We start from the raw sequence: 16,899 nt of genomic DNA, 5'->3' as shown, positions 1-16,899 counted from the left end.
AGGATGAGGCAGAGCTCCCCTCAATTAGTGCCTCCTGGCATCAGCAGAACCATCTCTCCTGCTCTTGGTCCCCTTGTTCCCCCACTCTGGACATCCCCTGCTCCAACCCATCCATTCTCCAGGCACTTTCCTCCTGCTGTCTTCACCCTGGAGCCCAGGATGGAGGGCAGGAGGCTGGGAGGGAGCTGGGGCTGAGCCCAAGCAGATCCCAGCCCTTCCCATTCTGCCCTCATCATGCATATGGAGTGGGGTCTCCCATGCATCACCCACCAGTGACACCCCCCTGGGCACCCAGTGTGGTGTGAGAGCAGCCAGCCCTCCCTGTGCCATGCCCAGTGTGGTGCTGGGGTGGCTTCTTCCTTCCTCCCATCCGGACCTGGCCCTCAGGGGAGCCAAGGGGCTGTTGGTGGGTTAGTGCTGGGTCCTGTGCCTGTGCCACGCAGAGACGTGAGCGAGGGAGTGGAGAGAAGCCATTAGTTTGTTAAACCAGAGAAAGAAGCAGAAGTGAGTTAAAAAGAGGCAGGAGAGGAGGTGGTGAAAGTGCAGCCCCGTGGTCGCTCAGAGCGAGCTGTTACCTTCCATCCTTCGGCTGCAATGGAGGCTCCGTTGGGCCACAGCTCTGCGAGCCCAGGGGGGACGGCCCCGAGCGGGTCGTGCCGGAGCTTGGGGAGGAAAGGGGAGGCAGAGCTCCTCTGAAACACCTGGGGAGTCAAACACGGGGGTTGGAGGAGGGAGGCTTGGGGTAATGAGGACGCAGCCTGTGCCTGCAGGGATGCTTGGTGTGGTCACACCATGACTGGGGCTTGGCAGCAAATGAAAGAAACTTTGGCTGGTATCAGATGCAGAGGCAGCCTCGTCCCCTCTGCTGTTGGCAGCATCACTGGTCAGCTGGACTGCAGCGTCACCATCCCTCTGTCTGCAGCATCATCAGTCCCCTTGCCTGTACCATCACTGTCCCCTGCACCATCACTGGTTCCACCTTTACCATCACCTGTCCCCTGTCTGTATCATCACCTGTCCCCTGTCTGTACCATCACCTGTCCCCTGTCTGTACCATCACCTGTCCCTTGTCTGTACCATCACCTGTCCCCTGCCTGTACCATCACCTGTCCCTTGTCTGTACCATCACCTGTCCCCTGCCTGTACCATCACCTGTCCCTTGCCTGTACCATTACCCATCCACTCTACCATCACTGGCCCCACCTTTACCATCACCTGTCCCCTGTCTGTACCATCACCTGTCCCTTGTCTGTACCATCACCTGTTCCCTGCCTGTACCATTACCCATCCCCTCCACCATTACTGGTCCCACCTTTACCACCAACCTCCCCCTGCCTGCACCATCACCAGTTCTGCTGCCTCCTCAGTTAAAACATGCCAAGGAAAAGCCATCCATGACCCACTTGGGCACCTTCACTGCAGTAAACAGGGGCAGGATGTGGGGCACAGCCAGCCTGGAGTGTTCACAGCCTGAGGAGGGTATTTCAGGTTGGATCTCTGCAGTGCTCTGTGCACAAAACCCAACGAACCTCCAGCTGCAGCTGTGGAGTGTTAAAAACCAAATAAGGTTGGCTTAAAGCCTGAGATGGGGTGGAAGTGCTGCAGAGGGACAGTGGCCCAGCTGTGCAGCACCTGGACCCAGAGAGGGCTCTGGGTGGGTGCCACGGCTCCTTCCCCACACCACTGCACTCCTACTGGGAGACGGGAGGAGGGAGAAGCCCAGTGTGGTGCCCACATGTGGGATGTCACCCCCCACCACCCCAGACCCCACCTGAGGTGTTCCCTGAGCATCGTGAGCAGACAGGGCAGGGTGGGCATCCCCTGTGGCGCGGGTGAGTTGGGGGTCCCGCCGCCCCTCCCGCGCTCACCTCCAGCTCCGCAATGATCCGATCCTCGTCGTCGTCGTCCTTGATGGCAGAGGCGATGATGGGGGGGGTGGACGCTGGCCTGACCACCTCCGACACCGTCCGCCTCAGCTTCACCTGCGGCTTCTGCGTCTCCAGCTCCTCTGACTCGGCCTTCTGCAAGGGGCAGCAGGGGGGTGAGGGGCAGGGGCCACCTGGAGCCGGGGCTGGTCCTGCTGATGGTGGCCCGCTGGGTCCCAGCCCGGAGGCCACCCCACATCCCATGGTCCCTACCTTCATAAACCCGGGCTCCTTCTTGCTGGTGACGATGACCTCGCCGCTGCGGGTCGTGGTCAGCCCGTGGGATGAGGGGAAGCTCCGGCGTGGAGGGGGAGGTGGTGGTGATTTGGAGGGTTTCTCGGTCCGGTACCGCGGCACCGTCAGTTCGTCTGGGCACAAACGATGCTGTGAGGGCACGAGACCTTTCCCTGCCCCTCTCATACAACCCTGGCTCTCCCTGGGCACAAACCTCCCCTTGGGGCAGCATGGACCAGCCCAGGACCCCTGAGCCATCACACCCCTCCAGCCCCACATCCAGAGGTGACCCCACACTGTACCTGAGCCCCTGCGGCCGTTGGGGTCTCCTTTGCCCCCCGATTTTGGTGCATGTTGTGGCTTGGAGGGTTTGTGCTCAGGTGTGGAGGCGGCGCTGCCGCTGCCCGTGGCTTGTTTGTGCTTGGCAGCAAATTCCAGGTCGGGGATGGCCTTCATCAGCTCAGCCTGTGTCTCCTCCAGGAGCCGGTTGATGTCCTTGGCACTGTACTGGGTCAGCGCTGCCCGCTTCTCCTCCCAGTCCCGCTCCGCAGCCTGTGGATGGCAGGCAGAGCCCGCTCCAGCCCCATCCACACGGCAGCTCCTCCTGCCCTTGCAGGCAGGATGTGACCCCCAGCCCTGCTGCCAATCCTGGGAGGAGCAGGGGGGCCAGTGTTGCTCCATCCTCAAGCTGCACAACCCCCTCACATGCAATGGGGGTGGTCCCAGTGCTGCATCTCCCTGGGCTCCCCACCCTCCAGCCACCCCAGCAAGGAGGAGCTCCTGGTCCCAGTTTCAGCTGGGAGACATAGACAGACCTTCTAGAAGAGCCCCCCCAGGCTGAGGAACCCCCACCCCAGGCTCTCACCTCCACAGACACAGCTTTGTCTGCGCTTTTCTTGCTGGGGGTCTCTGGCCCCGTCTGTGTCTTGGCGGGCACCATCTCCGGAGCTCGGGAAGGGTTATTGCTCTTGGAGGGGTGGGTCTGGGTCTGGGGGGGGCTGTGCCCGAAGCTGGGCATGCCCAGGGTCTCAGTGGCAGCTGTCAGGTGGTGGAGGCTCACTGGGGGGCTGGTGGGCATCTCCAAATCCAGCCCTTTGCTGAAGTCTGTCTCGGGGGCCACCTTCTTGGGGGACTGGCTGAGGTTGCTGGGGGAGGTCCACACGCCCTCGTCCACTTGCCTGTCAGGGACAGTGATGGCGTTGGGGTGTGCACAGTGCTGGGGGGAGTCACTGCACCCTCCCCACACCACAAAAAAACTGCTCTCCTGCATTACATGGCTGAAGGATTTGGTGCTGTGGGGCTGGGAAGGGGTTGGGGTTGATGCTGCAGCCTGTTTGGGCAGAGCACACAAATGAGCTCTTCTACCTGGCTGCCCATTTCCATGAGCCTTGCAGGAAACTGGATCTCTCCAAATCCTGCCTCTCCATCAGAGCTGGCTCTTACTGCCCTTTGGATTCAGGAGTTATTAGGGATGAGGATGACAGCCAGGCAGTTCAGACACTGCAGGATCACACAGGATAATTTCCCTGGAAAACCAGGCTAGTGATGGCCCAAGGCAATCCTGGAGCTGGTGCATGGCCGAGCCTGAGCCATCCCGAAAGGTCTCCTAATGGGAAGAGGCAGGTGGGCTCCACCACAGTGCATGACCCAGCCTGCCATGAGCATTAGATCTGGGAGATGATTTTTCACTCCAGCAGAGTGATGCTCTGCTCCTCAGGAGAGAGATTTCTGATCACACTAAGGGTTGTCTTTCCTTCCTGATACACAATCCCTCTTTTCTCAAAGTGGTAAGGAAAAGGGGGGTTCCCACACAGACCTGGAAAGGACTGAGGGTGGGTTTGAGTTGCTCAGCAGAAAAATGAGCCTTTTATCAACATCCCTTGGGGCTCACCTGCGGATCTGGGCGAGGGTGTCTGTCACTGTCTTGCAGCGTTTGAGGAGCCCATCGAGGCGGTTCGGCTCCTCCTTGAGGAACTTCACAGCTTCCACCTCCACCCGCAGCACCACCCGCATCTTGCTCTGCAGGCTGGGGAACTGGGCTGGGGGGGCAGACTGGGGGTCACCGTGGCCCCCTTGTGCCAGGGAGACCATCCCAGTGCCCAGCTGGCAGTGCCAAAATGCTGCCAAAACCCCATGACAATCATACCCACAGCATGGGCACCCTGCCAGGTGGAGCAGAAGGGGTGGATTGTGGGAAACTTGGGGTCCCTGGGCACCAATTTCATCCCCTGAAGGTGCCCCCTTCATATCCATGAGCACCCTGACACATACAGTGTTGGTGGGCACTGGGATATCTGCTTCAGGAATTCAGGTGGACACACTGGCAGGTGCAAACAAGCAAACCCAGAGGCAACAGACAACCTGGAGCATCCCACACACAGGGATGGAGCAAGGAAGGCTCTGCTTGTCCCCCAGCCCTTCCTCACCTTTCAGGTCTGTGAGTGTCTCCCCGAGCTGCTTGAGCACCACCGCCTTCTCCTCCAGCTCCTGCACAGGGATCAGCCGGTGGTTGTGGGCCAGATCCTTCTGGATCTTCTCCACTGACTTCTCCAGGTCACTGTGAGCACAGAAGAGGGGCAGGGGTGTCACTGTTGTGCCACGATGCTGGAAAACCCCAGGGATGGCAGGTCCCCATGCAGCAGAGGGGAGAGGACCATCGAGTTGGGGACCCCTTCTCACACAAGGATGTGACCAGTGGACTGGGGCCCCATCTCATACAAGGATGTGACCAGTGGATTGGGGGGCCCATCTCATACAAGGATGTGACCAGTGGACTGGGGGCCCTTCTTCATACAAGGATTTAACCAGTGGACTGGGGGTCCTTCTTCATATGAGGATGTGACCAATGGATTGGAGACCCCTCCTCACACAGGGACATGGCCTGGCAGTGGGCAGAGCTGCTGATCTACACCCACATTGGATCTGGCCCCTGGAGGGACATGCCAGGACCCCCTGCCCGGGCTCACTTGAGCTGCTGGGTGATGAGCTCCTCCTCGTTGAGGTAGCGGAGCCTCTCCTCCTCCACCAAGCTGCGCTGGCGCTGCAGAGGGTCCTCGTGCTTGCGCATGGTGTCCGTCACCCGCACGCTGATCTCCGTCTCTGTCCGCCGCAGCATCGTCTTCACCGTCTCCTGGTTCTGCAGCTGTGAGGATAAAGAGGGTCCAGGATGGGCAAGACCCTCCTTGATGGGTAATGGGTCCCTACAAGTGGCCATCCCTGAGCTTGGTGTGGGGAGGGACCCCCTCGCTCTCCCACACCACAGAATATTCTGAGTTGGAAGGGACCCATGAGGATCAGAGTCCAACTCGTAAGTGAATGACCCACATGAGGAGCAATCCCACAACCCTGGTGCTGCCAGCACCACACCCAACCAACAGAGCCAACCTCACACCAGAAAGAGCCCCCAGGAAAAGGGGATGTTCCTGTTCCACCCCAGTACGAGCTGGGCCAGGCTGGGGACCCCTCGAGCACCCACCTGCAGCTTCTTGAGCTGCTGCAGCTGGTTGCGGAGGTCGCTGGCGTTCTGCTGCAGGTCGTGCAGGTGCAGCTGCATGTGCAGGCGGGTGATGGCCGTGGGCTGCCCCGCGGGGGTGCTGGTGGCAGAGGGTGGGGGGGGCGCAGGCACTGGTGTCCCCCCACTGCGGCTGGTCGCTGCCAGGTGGGAGAGCAGAGGCTGTTGAGGGCTGATACCCCACCCCAGCACAGGTTTCTGCCCCCATTTCTCTTCTTTCCCCACCCAGTCCTTCAGGCCAGCAGTTCTGGTGGTCTCCAAAACTATTTCCCTGCTAAGAGGCCACCCCAGAGCTGCCCCAGAGTAGGATACTGCAGACCCCCACTGCTGTGCCCACACTGGGATGCCCACCACCCACAGGCAGAGGAGGAGGTGCTGCAGGGTGAGGGGCTTATCTCCAGCCACTTACACGCTGATGGGGGGGTCCCACCATTGGTGGCTTCTGTCTTCTCACTGCAACAAAAGAGAGAAGGGCAGTGAGTGTGGATCAGGCACTTCCATCCTCACTGGAGTGAGGCAGGGGCATGGCTGGTGCTGGTGTCCCCTGGGAGGGGGACAGGACCCCTGGTCTTGGCAGGAACAGCCCAGCTGGAGGCATCCCCCTCCCCACAGCAGCCCCTGGGGTTCCACACCTGCCCTCCTGCTCCTCACCTGGGGGTCTCAGCCTCGGAGCCGCGGAGCAGAGCGCTCTGCACCAGCCCTGTCAGGCTGGCAATCTGCTTCTCCATGGCCTCCATCCGCTCCCTGCGTGGAGAAAGGGAGACAGGGTGGGTGAGGAGTTGGATCTGGAGCCACAGACACCCTGAGGTTTGTCCTGGCCTCACTTACATCCGCCTGTCCCAGGAGGGACATCAGGGAGGCAGCAGCGCTGCTGCCACCGGCGACATCCACCCCCTCCATTCCCTCTCTCTCCTGCCCCAGCACCCCCAGTCACTCCCCTCCACCCTCACTTGGTGCCTCATTCCCTATCCTGGCACCTCCACAGTGTAATGATCCAAAGCCTTCCTCTGCTCCTCCTCTACCTCCCCAGCTGTCCTGATGGAAACCCACCAGAGCAGCAGAACTCATATCCATGGAGGGCTTCTCCCAGCCCCCATCTCACCTTGTTTCCGTGTCCTTGGCCGGTCCAGGGGAGCCAAACCCTGAGAGTGGGCGCTCTCCAGGGCCAGGGAAGAGCTCCGGGGGCCCGGAGGAGCTGGGGTTGCGCGTCTTGCCCACGGGGCTGTCCATGAACACCGAGGAGCAGGAATCCTTGCGGAAGGACTGACGGACGGGCGAGGAGCGGCTGGGGGGGCCCGAGTAGGGGCTGTGGGGGCTCTGCCCTGACTGCACATCCACCATCTTCTGCGGGGAGGACGGGGGCATGCGGAAGCCCAGCCCGGGGCCGTACGTGTCGCTGTAGATGGGCGCGTTGGGCTTGTACAGACTGTCCTCCAGCTCCGACTGCAGCGCGGCCGCCGAGTACGTGCTGAGGGAGCGCACGGAGCCCCTCTTGTACAGCCCCCCCGAGTAGCCAAAAGGGTCCCCCATGCCAGCCAGGGACTGCGTGGAGGTGATGCTGAGCCGGCCCTCGTGCACCATCCCGTAGGGATCGGCGTACAGCCCCTCGTTCTTCACCAGCACCACGTTCTTGCCGGCCAGGTCCTCGTCCGGCTTGACGTCGCGGCGCTCCAGGATGGCGCTGGGGCTGGGGGACACGCCCTGGGCGGGGGGCAGGCTGGCCAGGCGCTCGCCGTGGTGCACGGGGCTGCCGGCGTAGGAGGGCGGGCGGCCACCGCTGTAGGACATGCGGGAGCGGGACGGGGATGAGGATTGCAGCCCCGGCGGCGGCGAGCCCGAGGCCAGATGGGACGCCGGGGACATGTTGTTGAGCCGGCGGGTGGGTGATGACTCCCGGGACGTGTACACCATCTCCCGCTGTGGGAAGGGGCACAGGGTCAGCACTGTGGCACCGGGGGTTCATCCCCTCCACTGCTCTGCCCTGCTGGGACCCCTCACCCCTGGGAGCCTCTCCACTCCCGGCCTTGGTGAGCAGCTCCCTCATTGCCATCCAGCTGCAGGATGGTTTATTCTGATGAATTCCCTAAATACCATGTTCATTACTCTGCTGTCAGGCCCCAAACATCCACTATCTTAAAGAACACTCTGGATCCAGGCAAGACGAATCCCAGTCACTCCTCCTGCCACAAACACATGGAATTACCAGTCCCTGTTGCTTTCTCTCTTTACTGGTCTCACTCCAACAGCTGCAGACACCCCCAGGCTCTCCCTGTGACACCCCATGTCCCCCCTTACCCTCAGGTCACCATTGGTGATGTGTGAGGCTGGGAAGGAGGCGTAGAGTGGCTCTTTCCGGTAGATTTTAATGATGCTTCTGTCCTGGATGTCACTGAAGGGAGAAGCAGAGCCTGAGCATCCCGGACAGGCACCCCTCAAAGTCTACACTACACCCATATGCCCATTTCTGCTTCATCCCCCTGATTTCCCTGCTCATGATGCCCTTAAAGGAAGGAAAACAAACCCATGGTGGATTTCTGAGCCCTCCCTGCTCACCGGACATCCTCCAGCTCGTAGAAGACGTTTCGGGACTCGTCCTTGATGAGGATGGCAGTGTTGGGAGACTTGAGCATCCCCATGGTGAGCTTCTGGGGGAACATGTGCACAATGAGGGCGTGCAGGGTGTCCATGCTGCTGATCTCGTGGGTGATGTGCACGCGCCTCGTCTCATCCCCAAACTGCAGGAAAAGGACCCCTGGAAGCAGAGGGAGCAGAGGGTGGTGAGGTGTGTCCACACCCCTTCTCCACAGAATATCCCAGAGGTGCCCAGGCCACCAAGGAAGGTTTGCCCACCTGGAGGTCTCTGTGGCACCTAACCAAGGACTTGGGGACCTCTATCCACCCAAATCTCACCCTGGAGCAGTGAGGTTGAAGGCAGCTCATCCCCCTGTGCCACCCTGCAGTGCTCCTGCTCCTCCCAGGGTTGTTTATTTGGGCAGATGGAAACCAATCCCTTTTCCAGCACACACCGGATTCTGCCCCACAGGGGTGTTTGGTGCCAGGCAGGTGCCTGGCAGAGCCTGAGGGTACCTGGAGATCTCAGCTTGGTCTGGCTGGTGGACCGGGACAAGGGCAAGCTCTGCCGGAACCGGTTCATCCTGTTGAAGCCCAGGGGCAGCTCCGCTTCCGACATCGTTTCCAGGGATTCGGCCGAGGCGAAGGAGAGTTTGGCTTGATCGGCCAAGCCAGGCTGGGAGCCCTGGGAGTGTCGGGAGCTCCTGGTCTGGAAGGGGAGAGGGGAGAGGTCAGAGGAGGCCGGTGATGGGTTCCCCAGCCCTGCTCTGCTCCCCTGGATGTGGTGGGTGCTGCTCCCACTTTCTTCCAGAGCTCAGTGCCTTGTGTGAATCACAGAATCATGGAATATCCCGAGTTGGAAGGGACTCACAAAGATCATCACCTGCAACTCCCAGCCCTGCACAGAACACCCCTGAAAATCCCACTATGTGCCTGAGGATGAGGCTGAGCCACATCCAGGGATGCTCCATCCTGAATTCCCACTGAGCTCAAGCCCTGATTTGATCCAGACACAGTGTCAGTTCAAAACCTCCTCCACCTCCTGCTCTCAGCATGGAGCCCCATTCAGAGTCCCCCCACTCCTGCCATCCCTCACTCCCACTTCCCACTCCAGGATGGCAGCACAAAGCTTCCCAGTGCCATTCCAATGCCTCTGAGCTCCCACACCAGCTCCGACGGGCACAGACCCAGCAGTAGCTGCTGGTGCTGGAGCCAAGACTCGCGTGCAAGCACTGGAATAACCTTCACAATTACAGGAGGTTACACATCCATTACACCAATGAACCAGCTCCTGGGAAACATAAATGCCTGGCTTATTGTGGAAGCAAGGCAGCAGTGAGGTTTATGGCTGTGTGAGCCTGGAGAAAGTAATGGATTGGGCTTTATAGCAGGAAAAATTTAATATGCCAGGAGCCCAATTTCACAGGGCTGAGAGTGCGTTCACTGCAGGGAAGTTCATGCTCTAGATGTGGATTTTCAGCACAAACAGCCCCAAATATGTGGCTGGGTCCCCTTGGCACAGGTGCCTGCCCAGCACTGCTGCCTGTCAATACCCCAAAAAAACCAGACTTGATTTTCCAGACACATGTTTAACGTTGGCAAATCAAACAGAGGGAACAAACAGCTCCTGGGGTGTGGAAAAGGCAGCCCTGGAAGGGACAACAGCTCTATTTTAAGACCGAAAAGAAAAAAAAAATCAATATGAAATGATAACAGCCATCATCATCATTTAAATTAGACATTAATTGGAAGATTTAATTAATCCTGCGAGGCGGGGTTTTGGAGGACTTGAAATGTTCTCGCTGTAGCTAATTGCTGGAAAATTGACTGCTTGGTTTAGTTGTTGTTGCTTTAGCACAAAGCGCGCTGGCAGCGCAGATGCTCAAGTCCTACATCAAGGAAGAGCTGCAGGGATGGATCCAACCAGGACCAGCACACTCCCACCCCCAGGGAGCTGTGCAGCAGGCGAGGAAGCTGCAGTGGGCAGGAGGTGATGGACAGACCCCTCTCCTCTTCCTCATGTTCATGGCATGGAGGTCTTTGGGGTGTAGCAGCTGTTTTTGGGGCTCCCCACCCTTTCACCCTTGAGGGCTTGTGGTTGCCCTTCTCCAGGTATTTGCTCTGGGTCTGGGGTGCTGCCACTCAGCTCCCAACCTGGGATGGAGCCCTGGCCAGAGAGGGACGTGGCTATCACTGCCAGGGCTGCACCTCAGCCTGGCTTTGCCCTCCTGGATCCTTTGTCTGCCATGTGTCAGAGGGGTCTCAGCCTGCCCTGTATCCATCCATCCATCCATCCATCCATCCATCCATCCATCCATCCATCCATCCATCCATCCATCCATCCCTCCCTCCCTCCCTCCCTCCATCCCATCCCTCCCTCCCTCCCTCCCTCCCATCCATCCATCCATCCATCCATCCATCCATCCATCCATCCATCCATCCCATCCCTCCCTCCCTCCCTCCATCCATCCCATCCCTCCCTCCCTCCCTCCCATCCATCCATCCCTCCCCCCTCCCTCCCTCCCTCCCTCCCTCCCTCCCTCCCTCCCTCCCTCCCTCCCTCCCTCCCTCCCATCCATCCATCCATCCATCCATCCATCCATCCATCCATCCATCCATCCATCCATCCCTCCCTCCCTCTCTCCCATCCATCCACCCATCCATCCATCCATCCTTTCCACTCCCCACCCCCAAACCCCCCCAGTCCCACTGCCCTGGGGTCCCTGCAGCCCATGGGACACCTGCAGGAGCAGGTGACAGGGACAACTTCCCTGGTCCAGCTGAGCCCAGCCCCCTCGTGCCCCTGCCCCACGGCTGCTGCTGACCTCAGGTAATTAAACTCATCTGCTGGAGATAATTATGGCATCAGTCAAACAACAACAACAAAAAAGGGAAAAAACCAGGCAGGATGGAAGTTAATGGATTTTTAGCCCGGAAGGGACAGTTCTGGCCTGATGCTCACACAATGTGTTCCCCCAGCCCCAGCAGGGAGCAGCAGCCTCCCAAAACTGTTGCTGGCACCAGGGTAGAGCCACACACCCCCTCCTCAGTGCCCCTCCCTCAGGGCACCCCCATGGGCACAGGATCCCCACAGCTGGGCACGGGACCCCCATGTGCCTCAGGATGCTGGTGGGAAGGGCAGGTCCTGTAGTGGGACACAATTCCAAGCGCTCTGTGGGGGTCTCTGCCATCTTTTACCAGTGCCCATTTTGGGCAGCAGGACCCAGGTGCCCACAGAGCCCTGCAGGGCTGGTTGGGAAGCCGAGATGCCCATGGAGGGGACAGCAGTGGCTGCTCCGACCTTGGCCTCCAGCAGCCCATTAATGAGCCACCTCCGAGGGAACTGGAGGTTTTATTGCTCTGCCTCACTAATGATTTCTCCTGCTCTCAGATAATACATTAACTGACAGCTCAGCCCCCGCATATCCTGTCCCTGCCACCAGCTGTGCCCATGGCTGGGCAGCCCCAGCTGCCCCCCAGCCCCTCTGACAGCACCCACAGCCCTCCCAGAGCAGGTGGGACCTGGGCACAGTCACCGAGGCTGTGGCTCATCCCAGCTGTGCCAGGACATGACACCTTCATGCAGCTTCATCCATCCATCCATCCATCCATCCATCCATCCATCCATCCATCCATCCATCCATCCATCCATCCATCCATCCCTGTGGAGTCTGCAGTGGGTGCACAGGTCCCTGCTTTGCTGGAGATGCTTTTTTTGGGGGCCAATCCTGCCTTGAGGGACCTACCCAGGGATGGGCAGTGCCAGGAGCTGTCTGTGCCAGGATGGATGTTCCCTGCTGTCACCCCACACAGGGCATGCAGGATCCCACTTCACACCCCACTCTGTGGGTGCAGGAGAAATCCCTGCAGTGACCAAAACCCACCCTGGACCCCCAGCCTGGGCACAAAGCCTTGTCCCCCACACTCCTCAGTTTTGTCCCCACAGGAACAGTTTTATCCAAGCCCAGACCCCCCCACAAGGGGTTTCTGCAGCTTCAGAAGAGCCCAACATTCCCTGGGGGCACCGAGATCTTTCCCTGTGGGATCTGAAACCCACCCGTGGTGGCAGTGAGGGGGTGGAGGGGAGGGGACACAGCCCTCTGCTTGTTGTCCCCGTGCTGCAGAGATTCCATGCTGGGAAATGACCCATTTCTTGCTGAACCAGCATTAACAGAGGGTTAATGTGATCCCAGGCTGATTCCTGCCACAGCAGCAGCTTCCCCTCCAAACCAGGGATCCTGGAGCTGCCCCCACAACCCTTGGGAATCAGGGAATGCATGGAAGGGGAGGTGAAGGAGTGCAGTCACCCAAAGCTAAAAAAAGCCACCAAAGGAAAACAAAAGCCACCCAAGGCCAGCAGGGAAGATGTGGAGCTGCTGGTTTGCAGGGGCAGGGTGGGTGAGAGGGTGGGTGGGCAATGGGCACCAAGGTCAGGTGCCCACAGCCCACCCCAGGGAGCAAACCTGCTTTTTTTCTGCCAGGGATTGAACCTCCCTGGGAGCCTCCAGCATTCCAGAGCAGAGGGAATCACGTTGGTGCAGCTTTACACCCTGGGAGTGCCCATGGGTGCTGTTGTGGTGAGTGTCCCAGTGAAAACCCTCTCCCAAAGCTCCCACCTTCCCCCCAGCCCCTCTGGAGAGGGCAGAGGAGCCAGGCAGTGGGAAGACCCTCCCACTCTGGCAGGGACAGGAGCCTTCCTGGGAGCCTTATATAAAAGAGGTGGGATGGGGAACGGAGGGAGACTCGGGGGTTTTTTGTCTTTTATCTCCCCAGAGCTAAAAAAAGCTACAATTAAGTGATTCTTTTAGCTCCTAAAACCCCCAACAATCCCTTCACTGTGAGCACAGAAGCAGTTTCATTATATCTGCCTGGCTAGATAAGGATGCTCCTCTCCTCATTCCTGCCTCTCCCTCTCCTTGTCCTCATCCTCTCTCCCTTCCTCCACACCCCTCTCCAATTTTTCCCTCCCCAACTTCCAGGGCTGAATTCCCAGAGCTGGAGGGACCCAAAGTGCCAGCAGGTTTTTGAGGAATCTGGGCAAGGATTGGGGTCATCCCTCTGGATGCAGCAGTGATGGGCACTGTGGTTACCAGACAAGCAGCAGAGCTGCTGGATCTGGATGGAGAAGGGAAGAGTGGGAGAGGCCAGGAGAGGAGCAGAGGGACCAGGGGCACAGAGAAGGGGGGCACAAAGATGGTGGAGGGGCACAGGAGCAGCTCTGGACCTCCCACAGGCCACTTCAAAGAAGACAGGAGGAAAAAAACATGGGAAAAAAAGCATGGGAAAAAAAGCATGGGGAAAGGATCCTGCCCCAGGATGGAGCAGCTGTTCCCACACAACACTCAAAGCCACCAGAGCCCATTAATGTTTCCACTCACTCCCCAGGCCAGGCAGCAGGACTGGCCCTGCCAAGGGACCCTCGGGGAGGGGGCACAAGGTCTGTCCCAGTGGAGCCTCTGCCAGTCCCTCAGTCCTGCTGGCTCTGAGGGCTGTGTGGGATTCGATCTGAGGAGAAAATGGTCCCTTCAGGGCTGTTTCTGCCTGACCCTTGTACATCACCCCCTCCCCAGCACGGGGGATGCTCAGGGGCTTCCACCACGGTAAAATATTATTGTAACAAGGAGAGAGGGAGGAGAAGGGGGTCCCTCACACACACAGAGCACACAGCTCCCCTTCCCAGCCCACCCAGCCCAGCCAAGCTCTGCAGCCCCTCTCCCCCCAGAAACCACCCAGGACCCCCAGCCAGGCACCGATACAGACCTGCACTCGCAGCCCTCACTGTCCTGATGCCACCAGCAGTGTCTGTCCCCAAGCTCAGCCTCTCCCCAGGACCCTGCTGTCACCAGGAGAAGCCTCCCAGGCTTTGGTGGGCAGCTCCAGGGGGGCTGGGTCCGGCAGCAGCCCCCAGACCCCCCAGCTCAGGCTCCATCCTGCCCCACTGGCAGGGATGATGCCCCAGAGCACGTTTGGGCATCGCCCTGGAGCCCTGGGAAGGTCCTGGCAGCTGCACTGCCCCACCAAAGCCACCACCTTCCCCACTCCTGCCCGTTTGCATCTCCTCTGCTGTGCCACATGAGGGGGATAAAGGCGAGGGACCCCTGAAATCCTTGGGAAACAGCTGGCACGGCGCTGGCAGGGCCAGCCCTGGGCACGGCAACGCACCCGGTTATTTACCAAGTACACAAAGCCCTGCTCCAGCCCCTGGTTGGACACTGATCTGGATTAATCCCTCATAATCCCCCTCTCATCCTTAATCCAGCAGCCCAGCACAGGTCCCATCTGGTGGAGTGCTGAGCCCCCAGGATGGGTGCTGGAGCTCAGCACCCCAGTGGGCTGGGCTGGGCTGGGAATGAGGAGACCCCACCAGGCTCTGGCTGCAATGCTGGGAACAGGGAAGGATGTTCTGGAACATTTGCTGTGGGACCAAGGTCAGCCCAGCACCTCCCTGAGCCATCTCCTGGCACAGCATCCCTTGGGAAAGCGTTGGGAAGAGCCCTGGGAGAAGAGGGATGGGATCCCTCACGTGGGGTCCCACCTGGTGCTTCATGGACCCCCCCTTCTCCATCATTCTCCTTCACTCCTGCCTGTCCCTCTACAGAGAAAAAGTATTAAAAATAAAAATATCTACTAAATATCTACTAAAAATAATAAAAAATATCTACTAAAATAATAAAAAATATCTACTAAAAATAATACAAATATCTACTAAAAATAATAAAAATATCTGCTAAAAATAATAAAAAATATCTACTAAAAATAATAAAAAATACCGACTAAAAATAATAAAAAATATCTACTAAAAATAATACAAATATCTGCTAAAAATAATAAAAAATATCTGCTAAAATAATAAAAATATCTACTAAAATAATAAAAATATCTACTAAAAATAATAAAAAATATCTACTAAAAATAATAAAAAATACCGACTAAAAATAATAAAAAATATCTACTAAAAATAATAAAAAATCTACTAAAAATAGTAAAAAAATCTACTAAAATAATAAAAATATCTACTAAAAATAATAAAAAATCTACTAAAAATAATAAAAAATCTACTAAAATAATAATAATACTACAAAAAATAATACAAATATCTACTAAAAATAATAAAAATAGCTACTAAAAATAATAAAAATATCTACTAAAAATAATAAAAATATCTACTAAAAATAACAAAAAATCTTCTAAAAATAATAAAAAATATCTACAAAAAATATTAAAAATATCTATTTTTCTCCAGCACTACCTCCATCCCCAGCCCTGACTGCACACACATCCCCTCGTGCTGCTACTTGAGCCTCCTGCCCGGAATTCCCAGGCTTTGGCTCCCTGGATCTGGAGGGCCCATCTCTCCTGGCCGTGTGGGGACTGTGAGGCCACAGCCGGATGGAACAGTCTGGATTTACAAACCAGAGCTGGAGGGGAGCATCTCTGAGAGCCTGACTCAGCTCCCTGCTCCCAGAAAACACCATGCCCAGGATAAATGGATCTTGGAAACAAAGAGATGGGGGGAAAAAAAACAGAAAACCTCCCCAGAGGGTATGATCCTTTTTCCCTCTGCACAGCCTTTCCATGGATATTGCAGGTGTGACCCCCATCCCCAAACACACCGGGATTCTCCAGGACAGGGCTGAGCCTCCTCCACCCCACCCCTTGGAGAAAGGTGTGCTGGGAAAGCCTCTCCCTGGGGAGGGGGGAGATGCTCCCAGTGCCCAGAGGAAGGGGATGGGGACCCCCTGGGACCCCAGCAGGGTGAGGGGTCCCAGGGAATGGGGCTGGGGCTGTGGCCCCTCGTCTGGGTGCTGGCAGGAGGGGCAGCAGTGAATGAAGCTGTCAGCAAAGCTGGGAGCAAAACAACATCTGTCCCTCCTGCAGCTCTGCTTCCATCAACATTCCCAAGGAAAATTTTAATTGAAATTTGAAGCTTTGGGGGTTGTTGGGTTTTTTTTTGTTTTTGTTTTTTGTTGTTTTTCTTTTTTGAAGCAGCTCTGAGAGCTGTTACGAGAACAGAGGCAGGGAAGGCAGGGGTGGATTTCCAGACACCTGTGCTGCAACGTCCCCCTACCATTTCTCTGCCTTCCTGACCCCATCACAGCATCTCAGGGGGGTTCAGCCAGGCCAGTCTGATCCCACAGGATTGTTTGGGGGTCACTGAGCCCAGGTGGTCCCTGCCCTTCCTTCCCTCTGTGATGCTCTGAGAGCCCCCCCACCTCAGTCCCACCCTGGACCCCAGACTGTCTGGGGGGGCTCCTGTGGAGGGAAGGGACGTGCTGTTTGTGGGCTGGGATGCTGGAATGTTGCCAACTGGAGCCCACCTGGTGTCTGACACCTCTTGGAGACTCCCCAGCCCTCCCACCTGGACCATCAGGAGTGCCCCACCACTGTGGTGAGCCCTCTGCAAACAGACTGGTGCCAGCACATCACAAACTGCTCTGCTCCTTCATTCACTGCTTCCTTCATTCATTCATTCCTAACGAACTCCGCTCATCCTTAATTATTGATGCTCCCAGAGGTGAGTCAGCCAAGAGCTGATGCTGTTTTGTAAGAGGAGCAGAGCTCAGGTAACAGGACACTTCCCCAGCAGACACCTCCTCGCCTCCAGTCTGGTTGCAAATTCCTCCTGGGAAGCACCCCTGAGCAGAATCCAGCATTCCC

At 57.5% G+C, this 16,899-nt stretch overlaps 1 protein-coding gene across 5 annotated transcripts in view; it reads right to left on the bottom strand.

The window, feature by feature from the left end:
* Positions 1-16,899, bottom strand: part of SRCIN1 (SRC kinase signaling inhibitor 1) — a 49,286-nt gene that overhangs the window by 9,708 nt on the left and 22,679 nt on the right. For 3 of the 5 annotated variants that reach the window (XM_071577322.1, XM_071577324.1, XM_071577323.1), the window contains exons 4-18: positions 8,758-8,950; positions 8,224-8,422; positions 7,966-8,059; positions 6,773-7,587; positions 6,322-6,414; positions 6,080-6,123; positions 5,635-5,810; positions 5,126-5,301; positions 4,586-4,716; positions 4,051-4,198; positions 3,025-3,337; positions 2,462-2,711; positions 2,139-2,293; positions 1,869-2,021; positions 576-701 (exon numbers count right to left, since the gene is read on the bottom strand). In XM_071577322.1, the coding sequence (XP_071433423.1) occupies positions 576-701; positions 1,869-2,021; positions 2,139-2,293; positions 2,462-2,711; positions 3,025-3,337; positions 4,051-4,198; positions 4,586-4,716; positions 5,126-5,301; positions 5,635-5,810; positions 6,080-6,123; positions 6,322-6,414; positions 6,773-7,587; positions 7,966-8,059; positions 8,224-8,422; positions 8,758-8,950 (3,066 nt within the window). The remainder of the gene's footprint in view (positions 1-575; positions 702-1,868; positions 2,022-2,138; positions 2,294-2,461; positions 2,712-3,024; positions 3,338-4,050; positions 4,199-4,585; positions 4,717-5,125; positions 5,302-5,634; positions 5,811-6,079; positions 6,124-6,321; positions 6,415-6,772; positions 7,588-7,965; positions 8,060-8,223; positions 8,423-8,757; positions 8,951-16,899) is intronic. The other 2 variants (XM_071577325.1, XM_071577326.1) reach the window with 1 other exon arrangement.

Source organism: Pithys albifrons, chromosome 25 (assembly GCF_047495875.1).
Source record: "Pithys albifrons albifrons isolate INPA30051 chromosome 25, PitAlb_v1, whole genome shotgun sequence".
NCBI classification, from domain to species: Eukaryota; Metazoa; Chordata; class Aves; order Passeriformes; family Thamnophilidae; genus Pithys; species Pithys albifrons.
The sequence above is the reverse complement of the archived record's forward strand: the minus strand, read 5'-3'. Positions and strand labels throughout refer to the sequence as shown.